Genomic DNA, 25024 nt, shown 5'->3' on the forward strand with positions numbered 1-25024 from the left:
CATTAAACTGGTCCTAACAAGAATAGTGACAGTATTGCTTGTGGTGGACTACCATTCACACCAACTGACAATCCACTTTCCAATGTTTCTTTTTTTAGAGGATTTAGCGATTGCTGTTCCATATTTTAAGGCATAAGAACACACAGCAATAGAGTGCAAGGTCCTACAGGAATTAAGATTCCTCCTCAACAGACTCCGGCTCAAAAGAGACTGTTTATAAGGGCATTATTTCAATCAAATATAGGACAGGTATTTCGTCCGAAGAACAGAATGCAAAGTCTTCTTCATTGATTGCAGGATCTGCTACAGAGGGACTTTGCATTAATGAAAGAATTATTTGTGTTACACGGTCATATGGCAGCCATTAGGGAAGTTGTAGCTTGGATCAAGTTCACTTCAAAACTTTGCAACAACTTCTATTCAAACACTGGAACCTGACTGTCCACATTTTGGAAATACAGCTGAGAATGCAATTTAGACCTATTTGCCATGAAGGAGGACTCCCTATTTCTCTATTGTGCACTAGAAACAAATGCAGGAAAGCATGAAGGGTGGATGCACTGCCATTCTGTTAGCCTTCAAGTCTTCTTTATACCTTTTGCCCATTCTCCTTCTTACCCAAGGTGGTGAAGAAGACGCAGAGTGATAGGATAAAGGTATTTTGTATAGCCCCTTTTTGGCCAAGAAGGTCATGGTTTGTCCCAATAAATCGTTTACGCCACACACTTCCTTTTCATCTACTTATTTCTTCCAGTCCACCTATGTGGCCACACCTTTCTCTACAAGTCCTGTTACCCCTTCATCTGATGACATTGGTCTTGTAACTTTAGCTCTGCAACATTTGGGGTGTTTGGAGGAAGCTGCTTCAGACTTACAAGGAAGTTACTCTGACTCAACCAGAATTTCATATTCAAAACATTAGCTCCATTTTAAAAGATGGTGTCAGGGGAAACATCTAGATTCTATTTCATGCAATTCTTTCCAGGTATTAGAATGTTTAAGGGGTGGTTTTCAAAAAAATCTCTCACTCCCTGTTTAAAAGTCCAGTAGGCTTCAGGGCTGGTCTTGGGAACCAAAAGGCAGACCAGACAAAAATGTTTAAACCAGCTGGCTCCCTTCTTCTCCTTGCTATCTCAATCCACCCATCCTCTCTGTCTCCTTTTCTTCTCTCTCTTATCCCTATCTGATCACCTTTGGTCTTCATCTCCCACCGCTGTTATTTCTTTTTCTCTCTCTTGATGTCATGCCGTGCCTTCTGCAATTATTCACAAAGAAGGTAACAGAGGCACCATGGGCCACCCTGGGCCCTCAAAACCAGCCCCAAGGGCTCCAGCCTGCTGGAGAAATGCCCAGTGGAATAAAATACCTGTCCAGTTGTGGTGAACTTCGATAAAGGCGATTCGACATCTAAAAAAATTCTATTTTCTGTAGAGATTGTAGTGAGAAGACCTCTTTTAGCAATTTTCAGGGCAGCTATTAATAATACATCCACACCAGTTTTGTATTTGACTTTAGTTATAGCGCTCCATGCATGCACCATTTGAGCCTTCACATAGGGTACGTTTCACATATGTAACTGCTAAACTTGATTTCCTGCTAACTATAACTTCTGCTAGGCGATGTGGGAGAAACAGGAGCCTTGATTAAGGGTCCTTTTTATTTAAAGATTCCGTGTGATAGAATCATTTAAAGGCCTTGACTGGGATTTATTTCAAAGAATAATTTAAATTCAATTTAGAACTGGACATAAGTCTTCCTGTTTTTGTGCTGAATCAGTTTTTTCTACAAGAAGAGACATAACACACTCGATGATAAAAGAACAATTTTGATTTATTTGAAAGAACCTAATATTTTCATTAAAAGAAACTCTTTTACTTACGAATGGAAATATCAATAGTGGGAAAATACCTTATACTGTTACTGTAAGTAGATGGAAAAGGGATGCAATTTTGAATGCATATTAGTCTATAAATAAATACATTTCTTCTGGTGTTCATGGCTTGTCAGAAAGAGGGATAGCAACCTCTTGGGATGAAGCAAAATATGCACAGCTGCTACATGGACAGAAGGGAGGGAGGAATGTTTATCAGAGGGTGTGCTGGCCTGTGTTTAAATGCACAGGATTTTTCTGTGGAGAACTCATTTAAGGTCTGGTGTCATTTGATTTTGTCTCAAGTTTTGAAAACTAAACTATAAGATGTGTAATATGAGAATGCTTGTCATTGCTCCTCAAATCAAGAGGACTGTGATGAGGAATATGAGATGTGTCGGTAATGACTTGATTACTTACTATATTCTTCATTACTCCCAATCTGAAACTTCCTTGTCACAATCCCTCCTCAGCCTATCCCTGGGGTCTAGGCAATTTTTAATGTTTGGTAGTTCTGGTAGCAATGTAGATGAAGTATAGTCATATGGGTAGAGGAATAAGAAGGTGTGTTCCTTGTTTAATAAAATTGAGGGCGTACTAATTAAGAGTTTTTTCTTTGTATAAATAACAGGTAAATAGCGGAGAAATCGTATTGTGCTTACTATAACAGCTGTCTCACATGCAGGAATGCCCCAAACATCAGGACTGTGATAAGGAAGACGCAAGTTGGCAGTAGCAAAGATTACCGGTAAGCTTTTGTTTCATTAGAAACAATATGATTACAATAAGAGTACAACCCTATTTTACTTGTAGTATTTCTGTATCAATGCAGCTGAAATGAGAAGTATGATACCAGACGTCTCTGTGGAAATAAGTAAAATTAACAAGACTGCCAGTGCCTGTCACCCTTCTTAATGTAAGGCGCCTTCCTTTCCATAGGTGTAGGAAAGTGGTTAATGGTGAACAGAGTGAGCACAGGCCTAGGCTGCAGGTCTAGCTGGGTAAAGAAACCTCAAATCAAAGGGGGTGCAATAAATGCAATAGGGCTCGGTATAGTGAGACATTACTACAATTTGTTTAACCCCTTGGGTTTAGACGACCCCCAGCCGTCATCAGCACACGCCCACCGTGTTGCATGATGGACGGTGGCCGTCATCAGCATGGAAGGGGTTAATAAAATATTTTCCACTCAAATGCTGGTTAGATACTTCAATGGAATGAACATACACTGAAGATATGTGTGTGTGACATGCATGTCACAGTATCACATGCTGATGAGGTTAGTTTAGGCGTTAGCCTTCTGCGGTACACATGAGTACCATTGAGGAAGAGAGGGCAGCACAGACCACTGACACCAGGGTTGTGTGAAACAGGCCACTTTATTGAAATATTACAACATAACCTGGGCCTTTTGCCTTACAAAACTATAACCTCACTATACATCTTTAATCACTATACATCTTTAATCATATAAGATCAACTTCACCTGCCAATAAATGATTCCTCTCCCCATTACAACTTCAAATCTCAATAACATACTTGCATGATAGCTGATCAACTGTAGGTGGGACCTCTAAAATCCCTTCCCTTTTCCTACCTCAACTACCATTGAAACTCCTACCTAACCTTGAACTTACTATGTCATTCCCCCGCGCTCCCATGATAAAATGGTGGCTGGCACCAAAAATGGCATCCCCTATAGATGTTGGGCTCTATAAGTAGCACAAAAATAGCCCTAAACCCATGTGCAGTCCTCTGGAATGCAACACTTCCCCAAAACATCCGGCGGGAGGCTGCCCCCAAAATCAGCATTGAGACAAGTTGTATTAATAATGTTATTAAGACACAGAAAGAAGTACACATTGTTTAAAAGATAGCTGAATTACTAGTGCAACACATAATCACTTCTGATTAACACAACATTAGTGAAAATGAATGTGTTGCACCAAGGGCCCTAGTTAAACTGATTCTTGATTATAATACTCAAATAAGGAGTATGTGACCTACCTTTGCCAAAGAAAACGGGTTCACTCCATTCACCCCAGTCTTTGCTTTTTGCACTTGCGCAATTTTTCTTTGCCCGAACTCGAACTGAGTATTTCTTCTTTTTGTCGTAATGTGAAATCAAATGTTCCACTTTGCCTTCATCCAGAACCTAACAAACATATTTGAAAAACGTCATTCTTGTGCTGCTTTCTTCACAGACGTTTATATGGATTTTTTTTATCATGATGAGTTGATTCAGTTATGTATTTTTATATTTAAAATTAAAGTAATAATAAGGGATTATCAAAGAAACATGCTACATTTTAATGAGCTTTTTAAAGCAATGCAACATTTGAACCTAATACAGACAATAAAAGAATGCAGATGAAAGGTATTTATTTTTAATGTGTTTGGCAGCATTTTCAATAAACAACAAGAAGCCAAGTCATGAAGAGTAAGATTGAACAAAAGGCTGACGTCACCTTACATCCAAAAACGTGTGTACTTATATGTCACATGAAGAGAAAAACATGCCAATGCATTTCTGAGGCGAACTGGGCAGGGTAACAGAAGGGGACAGGGGAGTTTGCAGCCTTGTAAGAGTTACCAGTTTCCTTAGTTTAGTGTGTAATGGTATCACCCATCAATCAGGCATAGGGAGAGATTGTGTGGGGGGGGGCTGCATCAGTGCATCGGCCAGAGGCAATGTATGAAGCGTCTGGATCCACCAACAGCAGGTAAGTACGGAGCGTTGCCCAGATGTCTTTAGGACTGGAAGCGGGTGGCTGCAAAGGGGCATTAAGTTAACTAGTAGTGTCGCAATAGATCATATACTTCAGCTATGAATCTGTGGTGGGTAATCTATCACTGTACCATAAAAATGCTATGCGCCGTTCGGCTTACAACAGGGCCATGGCAGCAAATCGGCTGATTCCAGGGCTAAGGGACTTGACATAGCCTCGGAGTGCTTGGATGGGATCAGTGTCTATAGTGTGTTCTAGCGTAGTGGAAGTGAGTGTGAATATGGCCTACCAGTATGTCTGTAAGGCAGTGCAGTTCCATGTCAGATGGGCAAGGTCAGCGCAGTCTGCCACACACTTGGAACAGCGATGAGAGCGCGTGGGGTCAATTTTGGAAAGAGCCAAAGGTGTGGTGTATGCCCGATGCGGATATTTATAATCCAAAGGTTTGTGTCAGCTATTGGTGGAGACTAAATTTGTCTGCATGCAGCAGCAGTGCCATGTCTTATCTGGGGTGGGCCCGTGGAGCTGCCCAGGTCTCTCTCCCAGGCTGCCAAGATGTGACCGCCTGTACCGGTCTCAGGTCCAAACATGAGCGACAGAGGTGAGAGACAAGTTTGGAGCTCTCCGACGAAGATATCAGCATTGTCAATGGGGGGAAGTCTGCTGGCTCTGCAGGGTACGTGGGCAGAATGGTACGGAGTGGGCTGTGTAAACAAAGGCAAATAAATAGATCCACGGCCAAAATTGTCCAGTTGGGGGTAAAAAAAGTGCAGAGATCCAACTTGCTGTTGGTGAAGAGGCCGCCCATTGGGCACAAGTGATGGGCTGAGAGTGTAGATTGCACTAGTGGTTCCTGTGTTAGAGGAAGCCCTCAATTATTTTGAAGAGGGATATCTGGAGAGTACAAAAGGTCCACGCCAAGGTATCTACAGAGTTTGGACCAAGCGCAGCAGGTTGTAGAAAGGGTGTGAATGCCAAGGGGGTCACGTGATATCCCTTTAGGGAGAATCAAATGTAGAGGAAGGCGTTCCGCCTGGTCCTGCTCAGGCTTCAAGATTGAAGTCTGGCATCTGGGTAGTACTAAATATAAGAGAAGTAGCACTGCACGACCACATACTAGAGGCAGAAGTCAGGGACTCTGAAGCTGCCCCTGGCATATGAGAGGGACAATTTTTCCCACTTAATTCTAGGATGGCGTCCGGCCCGGATGAAGCAAGTTAAAAGGCTGCATAGTGTGATGAAAAAAGAGTTCTATAAAGCAGTTGGGATGTTGAGGAATAAATAAAGAAAGTGGAGAACCAACACCATTTTAATAATGGCATTACGTCCAATGATGGAGAGTGGTAGCCGAGTCCACCTGTCAATCTGGGAGGATTGATCGCGGGCCCATAGTTGCAGCGGATCGCTTCCTCTTTTGTCTATGAAGGTGATTACCCAGATATCTGGGGGAGTCATCACACCACCGCAAGGGATAGTCCAAAGCACAGGGAGTGGTGACATTTGTCAGTGGGAACAGTTCCGACTTGTTTCAATTCACTATCAGACCTGAGAGACCCCATAACATATAATTTCCCTGATAATGGGGGAGATGTGTTGAAGGTTCACGCACAAATAGGAGTATATCGTTGGTGTGCATCAAGACCAGAATCGATTCCTCCTGAAAGCGAAAGCCCCTATGCATATGTTTGTCTTGAACATGTTGGGTCTGCTGATCAAATGCAATAATAGAAAGTAAGGGGGACAATGGATATCCCTGGCGGATGCCTCTGGAGACAGAGAATGCGTCAGTGAGGCAATTGTACACAGGGTAGGCATATAAAAGCATAATGAGGTCACAGAACCCTTGTGGTGTATCGAGCTTGGGGAGGGTCACTTTCAGAAAAGGCCAGTCCTTTTCGGCACAAAGGAGAATGAGTACCATAGGGAGCGATGGAGAGATTTGATTGACCACCGCAAAGATGGTGCGTAGGTAGATGTTGGTGGAGCGGTGTGGTCCAAACCCAGTCTGTAAAGGGAAAATGATTTGTTCCATCAGTAACACCAGGCGAGTTACAATGACCTTGGAGAAGATTTTATTGTCATAATTTAAAAGGGACAGTGGCATGCAGGAGGTGTATAGATAGGGCGGTTTACCAGGTTTTAGTAGAAGAGCAACTACTGCCTCTTGTAAGGTGGGAGGTAAGATGCCGTCTTCCAGCACTTCTGCGCATACCTCTAGAAGGCAAGGTACTAGCACCTGTGGAAATTCCTTGTGGAAATGTCCCATTAGCCCATCCAGACCATGGGCTTTGGACCCCCCCATTGCATCAATAGCCAGTGAGATCTTCTTAGACGTTATAGGGGCTGCCAGGGGCTACCAGGAACTGCTGATGGTCATCTGTGAGCAAGATCATAGCAATTTCAGACAGGGAGGACACAATCTCAGCAGAGTCACCAGAGGCTTGTATGGTGTACAATTTTTTTTGTATGAAAGGAGCATTTGGGTGACACTGGCATCATGAGAGACCAGTACAATCTTGTAGGTAAGAAGGTCTATGATGTACGTTTTCTGATAGGTGGGGTGCAATATCGGTGCTAAGGTACAGACAGGGCGGTGGCAATTGCCATACCGGCTGGCTTGGGCAGACTTGCTCAAGAAAGGTAGCTCGTGGTCTGCAGGGTCTCAGAATTGCTGCAGGAGGGATGAGCATTAGGAAAGTTGTGTAGCTTGTATGCCAGCAGTGATGTCAGAATTTATGGCCTGGATTTCCCTCTTCACGCGAGACAGGTCCGTATGGATGTTTCTCAGGACCACAGAGTTTTTAGAGATGTCGACCCCTCTGGTGGAGACCTTGAAGGCCTCCCACAGGGTGTCTTGTTTGGGAACGATGCCCGAATACAGTGTGAAATATTCATTTATGGCATCCAATTGTTGAGCCTTAAAAACAGCACCGGGAAGTGCGTTCTCTGGGAAGTGCCATTGTCTGGGGTAGTCTTAGGGTGTGGAAGGGAGAGGTAAATCAGAACTGGAGTGCAGTCAGATAACTTGTGAGGCATGTAAGTGACCTCTGAGAGCCACAGAAAAGTGTTGTGGAAAAGGAAGTGTCATGCTGTGCAGAGCAGAAAGTGAAGCCCTCAGCTAATGGGTATCGAACACGCAATGCGTCAGAGAGGTGATATATGTCCAGAATATCCTGGATGGTTCACAGCAAGTGAGGTTTTGTGCTGGTGGGAGGACTAGTGGAGTCTACTGAAGGGTAATAAGCAATGGTAAAGTTCCCTCCCATAATATTACATTCGTTATGTAGGAATCCTATCAGGGTAGCAAGGTTGTGGTAGAAGTCAGAGGTATCAATGTTAGGGGCAAAGACATTAACAAGTAGGACAGACTTCCCGGCCAAAGTGTCCAACACCAGAGCATATCTGCCATCAGCATCCGCAGTGTGATTATGATAGATGAATGGGAGGAATATGACACCTTGCCCCGCATGCATTTACAACACATGCCATTACGCCGCATTTTTTACATCGCAAAATTTTTTACAACGCAGGGCTTTACAACACAATCCATTAGAACGCATTGTCCATTACTACGCAATTTACTATTCTAACTACACTACGGGGTGTTGAAATGGGGAATGTGTTGTAATGGTTTGCAGTGTAAAGCCCTGCGTTTGGAGTAATGACATGCGTTGTAACACAGTCATTGTAAAGGATGTTTACCAAAGGAGAGGGATTTATGCATAATACCAACCCCACCGGAGTATGAAATGTAATAGCAGAAGTATCCAGAATCAACCTATGTATAGGCATATTGGCAGGTGGTGTGATGGAGCGAGGATGGAAGAAACATTTTTTGTATACCCCTCGTGAAGTCTCTTCTCCATAACAGTAACATGTATTAATCGTGTGGTTTTGAAAATAACCAACATAGAATAGAGTGCACACACAAATATACGTGGGATTCTAATTTGCTTATTTTGCGAACCATCCATAATTTACTAGTTAAGTGAAGTTGTCATACTAATCTTGTGTGCAAATGTCATAATTAAACCAAAACTTGTGTGTATAAGCTTTCTGTATGTCTAATTGTGGCATAAATGATGGAAAATGGTGAGTAAGCCATGCTTATTTGATGCCAAATATGCTAGGTAATAATTAACTGGGTTACCTAGCATAAGGGGAGGTAAACAGAAGGGCTATACTTCGAAAATTAACGTTTAATTGTGTTTGTTTCTATAATAGTTCCCATTGTGGCCTATGCAGCCTAATCCAAAATGGAAGTTTTCCGCGACTCCGAGTTTGAGATGTACGCATGCGCGACTGAACTCGAGAGGAGTGCAAGTAGCTTGTGCCTGTACAGCGTAGGTCAAGGACAGTCTGGCCTGGATGGTCTAACTGGTGCCAACAAATTTGAAGGTCAGCATTGTAAGTCTGGGAAAGTTGGAAGATATTGCAAATTAAAGGACACAAGCGGAAAGGACTGCTAAAGGACAATAGAGACTTTTTTTATACAATGACTTTGCGAAAACATGGACAATGAGGAGATGAGGTGATGCTCATCCACCCCTTGGATTAACCAATCAGAATATAGAAAGACCCCAAAAGTTACAATTTTTAGATAGATAAGTTAGGGGAAAAGGGTATAAAAGAGGACGTTTGGAAGTAAGATAAAAGCTTGCTTTTCGATTTTATTTTGCACCACGACATGCTGTCGGATCGACGAATTTTATGGTGCAAGGACTTTAATGGGTGCGGAGTCCTGATGGGAGGTGAACATCAAGAAAGAATAGAGAGGTGGCTTTTGGGAACTGTTCTGTCCTTATGCTGATGTCCGTGTCCTGGAATCTTGGTAATATAATTTCTGCTTATTTTCCTGAACTGTTATGCTAATAAATATAAATGTTTGAATTTAGCTTCTTTTTCTCTATAGGTTATTAATGTTTTAAAATGATTATTGAAATAGAGTGAATAAAAGTAAGGTCATGCTAGGAGATTGAAACCCTAAAATAAAAATGTAATAAATAGAAAATTAAGCTGGTCTTTTTGTCCATTAGTTAACTTTTACTAGCAGATCCATTGACAATTATGGTGGGATGTTTAATGTTTCTTGAACTAAAACCATGGTAATATCGATAAACTGCAGATGTATATAGTGTATAAAATGTTAGTATGAAAGAAGACACTCCGCTAAAATCCAGCAGTTCTCCTCTAGTCTTCACCAATCCTGGAAGCAGGGTGAATGTGTGTATAAATGACTCGGGTGTTATGGGCCCAACTGACGAGTAAAGTGAAAATAGCTCCTTAGGAGTACGGTGATGGTTTTGCAGTTAATTTTTGGAGCCGCGCTGGATCAGAATTTCTTGGTAGCAGAGCATAGGTTGCTATAGGTTAACTAGGATAAGCAATCTATAGGGCAATGGAGACGGTGGCAGTGTCTCCAACCCGCTTGCCGGTCAGCCTCGCTCCTGAGGGTATTTTTAAGAAAAACGCCATAGCGATTGAATCGTTTTTAGAATTGAATGTAGACTGTGTTTTAAATACTGTGTTTCATTTAAAATTGAACATCGCATTTCCTGCATTACTCCGCACCAACACTTGCCTTAGACCACACTCCTGTGCCTCTATTGTCGCGCCATAGCGCTGGTAACCGCCTCCCACCCCCCATTGTTGCTAGGGGGTGGTAGGCATTTGCGGCACTTCCGGTTCCACTAGGAGCGGTTAGCGCTCTAGTGGCTGCACACAGGCTATTTAGCCCTCGCACTTTCTTGAGCGCGCAGCCCCGCCTAAGACCCGCCAAAGAGCTGCCCGTCTGCGCCCGCCCGCGACAGGACGGGGCACAGGGGCCATGGACTCTGTCTCAGCACGCCCAGCTTTACCAGGTATGAGCAAACAATATATAACATATTCCGCCCAAACACTACGGGATCTCAAGCCTCCATTTAAATGCTGCACTAAAATACCTTGGCAGACAGTTGAGGGAGGCTTCTCATGTCTTCAGTGTCGCCGTCATTCAACCACTAGCACTACCCAATCAGAGGCAAACACTCCCTCAGATGGATTAAAGAGCTTCCTCCTAAATGTGCGATCCCTACCCAAACACCAGCACCAGGTTTGGGATTTAGTTAACACCATTCAGCCGGATATATGTTTCCTCACCGAAACATGGATGAAGCCCCATACAACCACAGCCATAGTAATGGGGATTCCATCTGGTTATAAGTTTAAACACCTAGACAGAGAAGTGAAAACAGGTGGTGGTTTGGCTATAATATAGGATGAGCTAAAGGTCACTATACTCGAACAACATCGAAGTCTACAACTAGAAATCATGATCTTTAAAATCGAACTAACTAGCCACACTTCCTGGAAAGGCGCTTTGGCTTATCGCCCACCAGGATCAAACCCTGATATTGCGCTCACTCTTCAAGAGCTTTTAGCTCCCCGTCTTAAATCTGAAGAAGATTTTATTCTCTTGGGTGATTTTAACACCCATGTAGATCAGCCAGAACTACTCAAATCCATTTCCCTAGTTACGGATCTATCAAATTTAGGTCTAGAATTACAAAATAAAGGACCCACACATAGGGGCGGCCACACGCTAGACTTAGTTTTTTCCAATTGCACTAAATTAACTTGTCTTCCAGCAAGAGAGATTCTTTGGACGGACCATTTCTTGTTGGAATTTAACTTATTGATTCCAAAAAGATCCATCAATAAAGTACCATCTCCTCCTACCTGGCGCCGTCAATGGCATAAAATCTCAGTCAATAAATTACAGGAAACTTGGATACAACCTGTCATATTGGCAGAAGACACAGCAGATATAGCGTTGGCTAAACATAATGATTCAATTAAGCGAGCCATTGACATCTTAGCCCCTTTAAAATTACAAAAACAGTATCCTTCCTCTAAGCAGGAGAGCTGGTACACTCCTGAATTAAGAGAAGAGAAGCGGAAATGTAGACAAGCAGAGAAAAGATGGAGGAGAAGTAAAACTGAGGAGACTCGAGCAGTTTCTCTAGATGCCCAAACAATATACTACAAAAATATAAAGCAAGCTAGGAAACATCGTCTAATGCAACAACTAGCAGAAGCGGGTAACTGTTCCAAAGAGCTCTTTAAAATTCTGCAGAATTTTATAAAACCCGCTGCATGTGAGAGCTCTGACGATTTTTCGCAGACTCTATGCGATGAAATCTCGCTATTCTTTGAGGAAAAAATAAATACTATCTATGGAAGAATAGTGGCAGCTAACAATAACATGGGTGATATTGATAAGTCCCTACCCCCGATCCCGCCAAAGCATAACAACCATCCGCTGCTGTCTATCCCTCCAGTTGACAATGCAGAACTCCTTTCCCTTATCACCCACATTAAATCTGGATCTCCAAATGACCTCCTCCCTGCCAAGATGGTTGCCCCTCTGATCTCTCTCTTGGGGCCCTCCATACAGAGTGTTATTAACATCTCTCTAGTGAAAGGACAGGTCCCGGCAGAATGGAAAAGAGCGGTGGTAAACCCAATAAGGAAAAAAACGGCTTCTCCATGGACAGACCTCTCAAACCTGCGTCCCATTTCACTTTTGCCTTACATCGGCAAAATAGCAGAGAAGCACGTGAACACCTATCTATCAGGACATCTAGAAGCGACGGAGGGCCTGGACTATTCGCAATCTGGGTTCAGGCCTAACCACAGCACCGAATCAGCCCTCCTAACAGTGACCAATAACATCAAAATGGCACTGGACGAGGGCAGTTCTATGATTCTGGTGCTGTTGGATCTCTCCGCCGCTTTTGATACGGTGTCTCACACGGTGCTCCTCGATCGCTTAAAGGACGTAGGTTTGGAAGGAGTGGCTCTGTCATGGATGAAAAGTTTCCTATCTGGTCGCTCCCAAGAAGTTTGGCTGGGCTCCCACAAATCCACCTATAGAGAGCTCAACAAGGGAGTGCCACAGGGCTCATGTTTAAGCCCGACACTCTTCAATGTGTATGTGGCCCCCTTAGCCAACTTAGCAAGATCATTTGGGTTTACCCCGGTGTCGTACGCCGACGACACCCAACTCCTCTTTCCTTTTAAAAATCTGACCCCTGCAATAAAAAGATCATTTGCAGATGGAATGAGAGCAATATCAGAGTGGATGTCATCAAACTGTCTTCAATGCAACGTTGGGAAAACAGAGGTCATGTTGTTTGGACAAGCGGCAATACACTGGTCACTTGAATGGTGGCCCTCAGAATTAGGTCCTGTTCCCAGCCCTAAGAGTACGGTAAAAAACTTGGGAGTGCTATTAGATCAGACACTCACTCTTAAAGATCACGTAAACCAGGTGGCTGGTACCTGCTTTCGGGCAATTGGGATGTTAAGAAGAGTGTTTCCCTATCTGCCAGATTGCCACAGGAAAACACTTGTGCAGGCGCTAGTCATCAGCAGAGTGGATTACTGTAACGGTCTTCTTTTAGGTGCCAACGAAGGACAACTTAATAAGTTACAAGTAATCCAAAATACGGCAGCAAGGACAGTCTTGAATGCTCCCCCTAGGACTCCTACCTGCCCCCTGCTGACCAGACTCCATTGGTTACCGGTGAGGAAACGAGTGCAGTTTAAGACTCTATGCACCATTCACAAAAGTGTGATAGGTGAAGGCCCAAAATATCTGGACAAAATCTTTCAACCACACGTTCCTGGGCGCTTTCTGCGCTCTAGTAATCAACAACTACTGCAGATACCTAGAATTAAGAAGTCTAGACAAGGAGGCCGAGCGCTGGCCCATGTGGGACCAGTGCTCTGGAACTCCCTACCTCTTGAGCTGAGATCACTCACTAACCATTTGACTTTCCGGAAGACCTTAAAAACATACTTATTTACCAGCAACTAATCTCTTCCATTGTAAGATGTAATATCCCTCTTGAATCTAACCATCTGGAGCTATATTCTTACTGGCAAAGCGCGGAGATACCCCTTTGGGGGTCTATTCAGGCGCTATATAAGAATATAAAATAAATAAATAAAATAAATAAATAAATGTATACAGGGTTTTGATGTACAGAAATTATGATTAACATTATATGTTGAGTCTGTATTGCGTTATATGTAGTCCGGAATTAAGGCTTCTGGGAAGTAGGAAGCTGGTTACTCTGCCTAGGAAGAGGAACGTGTGGCATGTAAGTCACACATTACATAGTCTGTTTCAAAGTGGTGACATTGTCGCATGTTACAAGTTAGGGACCTTTACGTGTAAAAGTGATGAATGTATAGCGAAGGCAGCCTATAAAATGTTGAGCTTGAGCAAAGGAATCATTGCATATTCTGACTTAAAACTTATCCCCGAAAGAGAAATAGAGTTTAACCTACGCTTGAGAGATGCGTAAGGTAGAGGGATGTGCTACTTTATCGGCGAAACTAAATTATGTGGTAGAGAAGAGGTAAGCATTGTCTACCGGAAACACAGAATACTAGTGCAATTGAGGAAACTATCACTTTGGTTTTAGCAAAACAGACAAATGGAGATGTTTTAGGTCTTTACTAACTGATTTTAGTTATATAAAAGTGTAAATAAGTGTGCCGATAAATGTTGTAAGGGAGGGGTCAGTTGAAGCTGCAGAAGCCGGAGCAGGGCTGACGTTAAAAGTGTCGAGCTGGGATTAGTCCGCCTGACTAGGATGGAGTAAGCGCTGATTGGTGCATTAGCCAAGACTGTAAAATCATTGGTTGTGCGCAAGTGAAACGTTTTTGTGTTCTAATTGGTGCGTTAGTGTGAACCGTGCTGTGATAGGTCGGTGTAGCGAAACAGTTTGCGGAAGAGTGCTCGATTGTTTTGAAAGTTAGAAAATCATCAGAAAAATTTAGTTTTATTATGGAGAGGGAAAAGAAAAACCTACATGGTTCAAAAAGTTGAAGAATGTGTTTAAAAAGGATAAGGCAATAGTGACAAGAGAGGGAAAATTGTTTCCTCCGTCTAAAACACCTGCATCGTATATGATGACAAAATATGGCTACCATACATGTATATGGTTAGATAATTGGGCTAGATATACCAAGAATGATGGTGCATTAGCATTTCCAGACGTAGGTTCCTTTAGTCTTGCAGTACTGCGAAATTTGAGAGAAAAGATGACAAAGCTTGAACCAAGACCCAGATCAACTCAATTTGAAGCATTAGTTGAGTGGGAAGATGAGATGCATGAATTGAAACCAGAAAGGTTTGAAGAGTTCAGAGGACCAAGAGGTAGATTATGAGGGTTATGGAAAGAAACTCATGAGAGTAGAATGCGGTGATGGAGAAATGCTGATATGTGTGATGGAATGTATCCGGTAAGAACAGTTGATGAAGTGGTAGGACGGAAATGTACGTAGAAAAGAAATAATATGGAGACAGAAAGGAAATGTTATGAGGATTGTGAATCAGAGGATGTATTGCTGGAGGAGATAATAAATAGAAGACCACCTCCATACCAACCGAGTTTTGTAATTGTAACTCCAAATGCTCCACCGATAGAAGACCGATTTACTGATACCCCGAGATGATATTCTAATTTCAGATGTCTTCCAGAAAGGGTAGAGATGAGATATGATTCTAATGCCCCAGTAATAGAAACCAGACTTACTGGTACACCCAAGCAAAATGATGAAACTAGAGGAAATAAAGCTAGAGTAGAGAGGCGAATTGAAGAACAACCAAGTACTTCTAAATTTATATGTTCTACAAATGAATTAACTGAAAAGATACAAGAGCTCACTGAAAATATAGAAGCTGTAACAGTCCCAGTAACAATAGGTTCTGTGAGTCCAGTGTTTAAAAACCAGAAAATAAAATAACCGTCATTAACAATCCCTTTGAATCAAAGTTTACAAAAAGTAAGAGAAAAGGTTTATCCAGATTTGTCCGAGGTTAGGCGAATTAGCCATATGACACTGTCTGACTTGACTTTTAACCAATGTCTTCTGTATAAGTTTCCAACTGGTGAGGAATCAGATTCTGCAACTACTGAGAAAAGTATAGAGAATATCTATTTGTCACAAACTCCAGTAGGACCGACAGAGCAGGAATTAAGTGATTGGCTTAAAACTTTAAAGGTAAAAGACCAAGAACCTAAAGTATTAGATGTGGTTAGACTGAAAATCGACATGGAAGAATTAATAATTGGAACAATTGGAACAGATAGATTAAAAGCATACCAAGTTGAGGAATTAATGTTTATGTGTGAAAGCATTACTTGGAGAGCAAAAACTATGCATGATCGATTAAAAAGGATTTGCAAGTGAATTAAATGTAGATTTTGTGACGCATAAAGTGTTACAGAAACCTTACAGAGTGGATTTTACTGAAAAAGATATTGACAACATGAACACTGCTGGAAGATTAACTCAGATAAAAGAGCTAATTGTGTTGCTGAGAAAATGGGGAGATGTGGATAAATGGAAAATTAAATGGGTAAAGAAAAGAGAAGAGTGCATTGATAAAATACCGGGAGGAGGGTATGTACATGTTCCTTGGACTAGACAGGATATATTGTCATTCACAAATGATTTCCCCAGACTGAGAGAAAGGATAGTGGAATGGTATCGACAGGTGGATCAATTTGTAAAAGTTTCAAAGGTACTATGGGAGGATATAGATGGATTGTTTGACATAGTAGTACCAGCAGATCTATTGTTTGAGTGTAAAATTTCAGTGGACTGGCCAAGAACTGAATATCCACGAGATCTAAAAAAAGGTGCTCCTGGACCTAAAGTAATGCGAAAGTATGAACAAGTAATGGTGTTTCTGAAAAATAAAATCCCACCAAAAGAGACCGATTGGGTAAAGATTGACAGGACAATGCAAGAATCAAAAGAATCAGTACATGTATTTTATGGGAGATTGCTATTAGTGTTTAAACAGTACAGTAGATATGAGGAATTTAATGAAAAGGACATGAGTCATTTTGAGTATCGTTTTGTGTTTGGATTAAGACCAGAAATAGGAGAGATGATTAAGCATAATTTGATGGGGTGCAATCATGTTCGGTAGACGAAGTTTTGAGACATGCAAAATACTGTAGTGATGAAATTGAGGTTAAGCAAAGAAAGCTTAAAGAAAAAGCAATGTGGGCAAAAGTAAAAGTAACTGAACATCAAGTAGCTCATTTAGAGAATAAAAGCACAGAAGGAGGTCAAGGAAGAATGAAGGGAAATTTCAACAAAACAAAAATAATGGGAAATCTGGATGAGGCTAAGAAAAAGTTTCCTTGTCACAATTGCGGCAGGTTAGGGCATTGGAAGAAAGAGTGTAAGTATCAACCAAAAGTTAATCCCAAAAATACATCATTGAATCCGCAGGTGCAGAATGAGGTAATTCAACAGCCATCGCTACAGCAGAAGGTAATTGCCCAGGTGCCACAACCTCCACTTCCACACGGTGTAAATCTACAGAAATACAGTGCAGAGACAGGATTCTGCGGAGGAGAACAGGTAACAAGATCCCCTAGAGTGAACGTGAGTTCGCAGTATTGGTTGAAGGAAGATGGGAGTGAGTCGGATGACAACTTCTGATGGTGCCTGAGAGAGGGAGAAGAGTGCATACTTGGCGCCACTTTAGTGGTAGATCAATCTGGTCCTTTTGTAAATGGTGAGGTGAATGATGTAAATGTGACTTTCCTAGTGGACACAGGTGCTACCCGTTCTATTGTTAGATCAGTAGAACTTCAAAATCTTCCTCTCTCTGGTGACAGCATCCAAGTTGTAGATGTAGCAAATATTCAGATTAAAACATCCCTAACAAAACCAGTTGAAGTAGAAATTGGAAATTTCAAAGACATGCATCAATTTGAAGTGTGTGACAGTAGTCCTGTTAACCTACTTGGTAGGGACATTCTGTGTAAAATGAATTGTGCCATTTACTGTTCACCAGATGGCATTGAGCTTCAAACCCCAGATGAAGATAGTTTGTATAAAACGACTATGTCACTGATAGAATCAGAAAAGAATGGTATGTTTCCTGTATTTGATCGAGAGAAGATACCTGTTGAACTTAAAGAGTTAGTCAAAGAACAAGTGTGGGATTTCACAGGAGAAGATATTGGACTAATGAAAGATGTAGATCCTGTGAAAGTTTCTGTAAAAGAAGGAGTGAGTTACCCAAACATTCCCCAGTAAAAAAATGACAGCAGAGATAAATGAAGGAATAACTCCAGTGATAAACAAAATGATTGAACAAGGACTTTTAAGAGAAATAGAAAGCATTCCTTGTAATTCACCTATAATGGGATTGCAAAATCCTAATGGAACGTTCAGAATAGTACAGGATTTGAGAACGATCAATAATATTGTTGTCCCATGTTGTCCAATTGTGCCAAACCCAGCCGTAATCCTGTACCAAATTCCACATGATTTAGAATGGTATACAGTCATTAGTGTCCCCATCAAAGTTACAGTTTTGTCAAAAAGAAGTACAATACTTAGGTCACAAAATTGCGAAAGGAATTAGACAAGTTACCATAGAGAGAATTAAAATGATACAGGGAATGCAGTCTCCAAATACACAGAGACAAGTGAGAAAGTTTCTAGGAATGGTAGGTTACTGTCGACAATGGATTAGTGGATTCTTATTATTAGCCAAACCCTTACAGAGATTGACAAGAGAAGATGTAAAAGATCCCATAGTGTTGAATAAAACTGAAATGGAAGCATTTGAGCAACTAAAAACCAGTCTATGTGAAGCACCCGCATTAGGAATGCCTGATTTTGAAAAAGAGTTTGAATTGAATTGCAGTGAACGAGAAGGATGTTCATTGTCAGTCCTAATTCAGAGACATGGAAAACTGGGAAAGCCAATTGCATATTTCTCAGCTGTTTCGGATCCAGTTGCAAGAGCAGGATGCTTTAAAGCAGTAGCTGCTACAAGTGTGAGTTTGGAACAAAGTGAAGGTATAGTGATGGGATTTCATTTGAGGGTATATGTACCTCATTCAGTGGAGATTCTCCTTACTAGGACAAAGACACAGTTCCTTACCAATAACAGGATGACAAAATATGAAAACACAATTCTATGTGCAGATAACGTGACAATTTCACGATGTGTGAATGTAAACCCATCTACACTGCTACCTGATGTCATGGATGTTGAGGTGAGAAATGAAGTTGATCATAAATGTTTGGATGTTCTTGAATATTGTACCAAGTCAAGACCTGCCATTAAAGATGAACCTTTGCCTGAATCTGATTATGTAATGTTTGTTAATGGTTCCTGCCTGAAAACAGATGAGGGTGTTGTGAGTGCTGCATATGCTGTATGCACAGTTGCAGATGCCCTGGAAGCATCTTGTTTGAAAGGAATTCGTTCTGCTCAAATAGCAGAATTGATTGCTTTGATTCGAGCATGTGAACTAGGAAAAGAGATAAGAGTTGCCATAGTGACTGATAGTCAATATGGCTTCGGGGTTGTCCACGATTATGGTCAACTGTGTTCCCAAAGAGGTTATTGGATTGCATCAATCAACATTCAACTTCTGCAGGATTCCCCATTAGAAATGCTGAATTTGTGAAAATGTCGATTGATGCAATCCAATTACCTGATAAACTTGCTGTTGTGAAATGTGCAGCTGACAAGAAGGGAGATGACTATGTCACCAGAAGTAATCATTTTGTTGATTCAATTGCAAAATACTTGTGAGAAAGTGGCTCTAAATATACTGGACAATAAGGCAGTACAGTGTGTATAGAGTCCACAAACCCCAAAGGTTTAACAGAGGTTAAAGTCAGAACTAACCTTACTCTCCCAAGTGGTAGTTTGGTCGAGCAGTAAGGCAGTACCAGAGGACAGTGTAAAGCTTTTGTTGTACACACTCAGTCAGCAAAAGGGTTTCACACACTCAAGAAATGAACTCCAGGCCAATTATTATTATATCCTCAGATATAGTTGTTTTATTTTAGAACCGACAGTTATCAAAATATACTTTTCACATTACGAGTACTCTCAGGTAATTACTTTGCAGAGGAGCAATACGTTTGTACACACAATAATCACAGGTTAGCTAATAGCAATACAGTTCTAAAACACACTCTAGCATTGAGCTCAATGGGTTTTCATAGGAAAGTACAGTTGATTACTTTATGGATTACTTTGGTAGTTCCAGGACTAGATCTTGGATTCAGTTCTGGGGTCTAAGCTGAAACCAGATTAGCAAAAACGTTTTAGTTACCGTGATGATTTTTCCTGAATATAAAGCTGTTTTAAAAGTTCACACTTAAAAACTTTTCGAGGTGATTCTCACACTGGTATTCAATGGGAGGAAATTCAGGTCACAGGTTAAGTACGATCGTTACTTTTGTATCCCAGCACTGGTCTCCTAGGGCCAGCACTGGGGGCTTAACTCAAAACAGGTAGGTAATTGCGTTTCAGTATGTCGTACGATTTTTTAAGAATATTTGCAGTTTTCAAAAGTAGACACAGAAGAAATTTCATAGAAAAGCAGACAATGGGTTCCTATGGAGAAAATACAAGTTATTAGTAAACCCGCTAGGGATTACTGGTGTGGTTCAGTACAGGATCACAGGAGAGTATTTTCGAATTCGGACTTTGGCTGATTTTATAGAAATATTTTCAGTTTTCAAAACTTCCCACTTAGAAAATATTCGAGTCAAAAATGTGTTAATGTTATCCAATGGCAGGTAAGCGTATTACTGGTTTCCAGGTGAGTACTTGGTTGGTGAAGTTAGGGTTCTGGGCATAGACTCAGGGGTCCCCCAGGGTCAGGTGAGTACAGTTAGTTCAGTCCCAGCGGCGCAGGGGCGGCCCGGTGCAGAGGTAGGTAGGCCCAATGTTATCCAATGAGGGAAAGGGGGCCTTCGGTTGGTGGCTGCTGGCTAGCAGGCCACGCGGCTCTGGGAGCTGGGCTCCTGGTCATTTGCTCGGGGCAAGGGGGGAGGTAGGATAGGGCAAAGAGGTCACAGCCAGCGGCACTCGTGCGGCTGGGTGCAGGGTGCTTTTGAGCCGTCAGGCGCTCAATGTTATCCAAGAGGATCTTGAAAAAGGAACAAAGGCTGCAGGCTCGGGGATGGTGACTCTCCAGGGGCGACCAGCACTTCGAGAGGTAAGTTGGGATGTTGGAGCACAGGTAGGTACCCCAAAGGGAGGCACAGGGGGCTGTAGGGTGCCGGGTGCAAGGGGTGTCTTTGGGTGTCGGAAAAGCTTACCCTCGGCTGGTCGCGGTTGGGGTGGCCCCTTGTTCTGAGTCTGCAGGCGTCGGCTGGTTCATGGAGGAGGGTCTTTGGGCACTGGACTTCGGGTCTCAGTCGCTGGGGTGACGTCCTCGTGGTCTTGGTTCGGGTTGGCCTGGCCCGGGCTCGGCTGGTGCAGAGTGGGCTGGTCCGGAGCTTCCTGGTGGGCACCAGGTGGGTTGGTGCAGCAGAGCCTCTGCAGATGGGAGTCCCAATCGTCGAGAGAGTCAAGGCAGGCAGGTCCTCTGGGTGTCCCATGGTTGCTGTCCGCGGAGGTCGCCGCGTTAAGGCAGGAGCAGCTTCCAGGATCAACAGGGCGGTAGGGCAGGGGCCAAGTCAGTTGTTGTTGTCCTGTTGTTAGCAGCTGCACGGCGGGTCTTCTTCTTCTTGATCTTCTTTCTTCTTTTTGATATCGGGATCTGAGGAAGGAAGGTTCAGGGAGCCCCTAAATACTAATTTTAGGGGTGTTACAGGTAGGGCAAGGGCAGGGACCAATGGGTCCCTGTCCTGGGGTGAGTACACCCCCTGGCCTGCTCTTCTCCTGTGGGAGGGGGGCAGGAGCCTAGCTGGGATTGGGCAGGGCTCCCCATCTACAAGTTGTCCGGAGCCCGGGGTCGTGCTTCACTTCGCCTCCTCCACCTGAGGGGTGAAGTTGGCACAGGTTGGCACCCCCCCTTCCTGACGTAGTTTTTCCTGCCAGTCTTCCTGCCAGAATGGGGGTAGGACTGGTGGGGGGCTGGTTGCTGGGTACAGCAAATGGTCTGGAGAAGCTCTCAGAGGCGGTATGCCTTTGAAGCTTCCCCCTGTCCATCCTGAGGAAGAGACATAGCACCTCGCCCAGGATGTGCTTTGTTGCAGACCCTGGAGAGTGGGGGGCTTTCCACCCAGGGGTCCAGCAACATGTCTGCTGTGTGGCAGCCTCTGCAGCCACTCAGCCCAGACGTGGATGGTAGGTTTGAGTTTTGGAGGGCATCTCTAAGATGCCCTCTCATGCATGTTACATTAAATCCCACACTGGCATCAGTGCGGGTTTAATGTGCTGAGAAGTTTGATACCAAACTTGTCAGTCTTCAGTGTAGCCATTATGGTGCGGTGGAGTTCGTAATGACAACCTCCCAGCACCCTATACTCTTAATGGTATCACTGCACTTACAGAGCCCAGGAATGGCCCTAGGTACTGTAGGGGCACAGGGCTCATGCACCTCTGCCCTCACCTCTGGCATAGGGCACCCAGCTAGAGGGCTGACTGAGGTATGCCAGGGCAGTGGGTTCTGTGGGCAGGGCACACAGGGATGTGTGCCAAGTCGACTCTTGTTTTGGTTCTGTACTTAGGCACTCAGCCTGCCAAGGCAGCGTGTGGGTGCCAGGGTACAGGGCCCTTGAGGGTGGGACAATCAATGCTGCAGCCCTCAGGGGTCTTTTCTGGTCACCATGCCCTGGGTACCTGGGGTACCATTTACTAGGGGCTGACAGGTGGCCAGAGATGCCAATTGGGTATTTCAGTTCTGCATAGTTTTTAGGGAAGGAACACAGGCCCTGGGTACCTGATTGGCAGGGATCCAGGGCACACTCAGTCAAAGCACATCAGCAGTTCAGAAAAAAGTGGGGGCATACCAAGGCAAGAAAGATGGCACTTTCTCACAATACTGTGCTAAAAATCTTGCACTTATAAATCGGGACAGAAAAGCTGAACATGTTTCAAGTCCTTTATTGCTAACCACAGTAGTTGAAACTTGGCAGGAATTGAGACAAATGCAGGAAGAAGCAAGTGAGGAAGAGAAAGATATCTGGTTAAAATCAGGATGTAGACAGAAAGAAGAGGATGAAATTTGGGTTTACAAAGATGAAAGACCAGTAATGCCTGATAACATGATTTCAAATATGGCCCGAATGTACCATGGCCAAGCCCATATTGGTAGATACGTATGTTTATACAGACAAGGTATAATCCTACGTTCAGGATGATTGCTGAGAGCCTATGTCAGAGATGTCTCGTTTGTCAACAATTGAACCCAAGAAGAAAAACAGTTGTGAGTTTGGGAACCATAGGACGGGAGGGAGGTCCATTCACATGAATGCAATTGGACTTTATTCAATTACTGCCTTGTCATCGACTTCGATATGTACTTGTGATCATTCGGTGGGTGGAGGCCTTTCCTACAAGGAGGAATAATGGAGTGACTGTTGCAAAACTGTTGTTGTGTGAAATTATTCCATGCTACGGTTTCCCAGTAACCATTGAGACAGATCTTGGAACACATTTTCACAACAAACTAATGCAGATGATTTGTGAAACACTAGACATTCGTCAGAAATTGCATTGTGCTTACAGACCAGTGGCTTCTCGGGTAGTTGAGCAAGTAAATGGAACCATAAAAAACAGAATTGCAAAAATGTGTTTGGCCACCGGGCTGAAATGGCCTGATGCTTTACCACTTGTTCTGAGGACCCTAAGGAGCATACCTGACAAAAGACAGGACTAAGTCTGCATGAGATTATGATGGGAAGAGTGAAGAGACAAGCATTTGTGCCAGTTGATAAACTGTTGACTATTAATGATGATATCATACTGGATTACTGCACAAACCTGTCTGACGTGGTAGCTTCTGTGTTCCATCAAGTGGGAAGTGAGGCAAACTCAAAAGAAAAACATCCAGCTCATGATCTAGTCCCTGGAGATTGGGTTCGGATAAAGGTATACAGGAGAAGAAATTGCTTAGTCCCTCGTTGGCAGAGGCCCAGACAAGTCATTTTGGTCAGCACGACTGCAGTTAAATGTGCTGGAGTGAAGAGATGGGTCAATGCAAGTCACACCATCCGTGTGCCTGAGCCTGAAAATCCGAAGGAGAGAGCACAACTGATTCAGATTCTGAAGGTGAACCTGAGAAAGATCCAGATACTGAAGCTCAACCTGTTTGTCGACATCTGGAAATATCAGATGCAAGCTCTGCCTCTGAAGGAGAAAGTGAAACTATTAAAGTACCAAATTCTGAAGATCGACCTGAAAGTCGAGATTTGGTAAGAACTGATACCACTAAGGACACTGAGCAAAGTGAAAATAAAACTGGTAGTAAGGGAAATACTGAAGGGCAGTCTGAAAGCTCTGAATGCAGGAACCGGAATCTCGAAACTGGTGAAAAGGAAATAACTCACGATGAGGTTGAGCTTTCAAGTACCAGCTATGGAGAAGTTCCTAACAGAGTGAAAGAACTGACCAAACAGAAAACAAGCTCAGAGAAAGAAACAGACATTATAAAGTTAACCATAAATGAAACTGTAGAGAGATCTGAAACTGAATCTGATGACAGTGAAGACGAAACTCAATTGAGAAGAAGTTAAAGAAAAAGAGCTTGGAGAGTGGAGCGTAGCACTGTCATACCTGAAACAAAGAGAGCTCACAAAGGAGATAATTGGCCTAAAGAAACTGATGGACTGAAATTTAAACTGGTTAATAAAGCAAAAATTCCAGAGGATCAAGTAAACGAAATAACCAGTCAAAAGAAGTTGTTGAGAGAAAAGATAGAGATTGTGCAAAGGCCAAAAAGAGTGAGAAGACCAAATCAAAAATACAAGTCACCTAAATGGACATACATGGTCTTGCCTCCAATAAGTGAAGTGAATAGCAGCCAAGAAAACTTGAGTTGCCAAAGTGAAGAAAAAGAAAGTAAGTGAACTATAACTCTAAAAGGAAGAAAAGAAAAGTACCAGAACTGGGAAACTGTGAAAGAGAAAAGAGGAAAGGAACTAGAATTTTTGAAATGTTGGTGGTAAGGACACTCTTAGTGCAAAGAAAGGGTTTAAAGAGACAATATAAGGGCAGAAAAGATGGCTACTAATGATGTAACTAAATCGAAATGTACTATCTTTAGAAAATGGTGTAGAATATGGTTATTATGTACTGGATTATTAATATTGGTAGGGTTGATTTTAGCTATTATTATCCCTTTCAGGCTGGATTTTGATAAACCAAAAGTAAATGAGAGTGCGAAAGAAAGGAATTATGAGTCAAAGGGTGAAAAATTGCATGTGTATAGACCTGAAATACATCAAGATAACTCTATAAGTGACTTTTCTCGTAATTCGTTTTCAAGGTTATTATCTGAGTATGTGAAAACTATGGATGCTACGTCTGTGTGAAATTACCAGCATCAGTGTCAGAGGGTGTGACCTATCACCACCTTCCATTAACATATGGAGTTACATGTAGTGTATTAACAAGTTTATTTTATAGAACAGGTAAATT

The 25024-nt window shown here is 42.7% G+C and overlaps 1 protein-coding gene across 3 annotated transcripts in view; it reads right to left on the reverse strand.

Moving 5' to 3' along the window:
• The window catches only part of LOC144772900 (interleukin-5 receptor subunit alpha-like), a 367784-nt gene that overhangs the window by 105000 nt on the left and 237760 nt on the right, over positions 1–25024 (reverse strand). For all 3 annotated transcript variants that reach the window (XM_078657581.1, XM_078657580.1, XM_078657582.1), the window contains one exon: positions 3878–4025. In XM_078657581.1, coding sequence (XP_078513707.1) covers positions 3878–4025 — 148 coding nt within the window. The remainder of the gene's footprint in view (positions 1–3877; positions 4026–25024) is intronic.

The sequence above is a fragment of the Lissotriton helveticus genome, chromosome 8 (genome assembly GCF_964261635.1).
Source record: "Lissotriton helveticus chromosome 8, aLisHel1.1, whole genome shotgun sequence".
Lineage (NCBI taxonomy): Eukaryota > Metazoa > Chordata > Amphibia > Caudata > Salamandridae > Lissotriton > Lissotriton helveticus.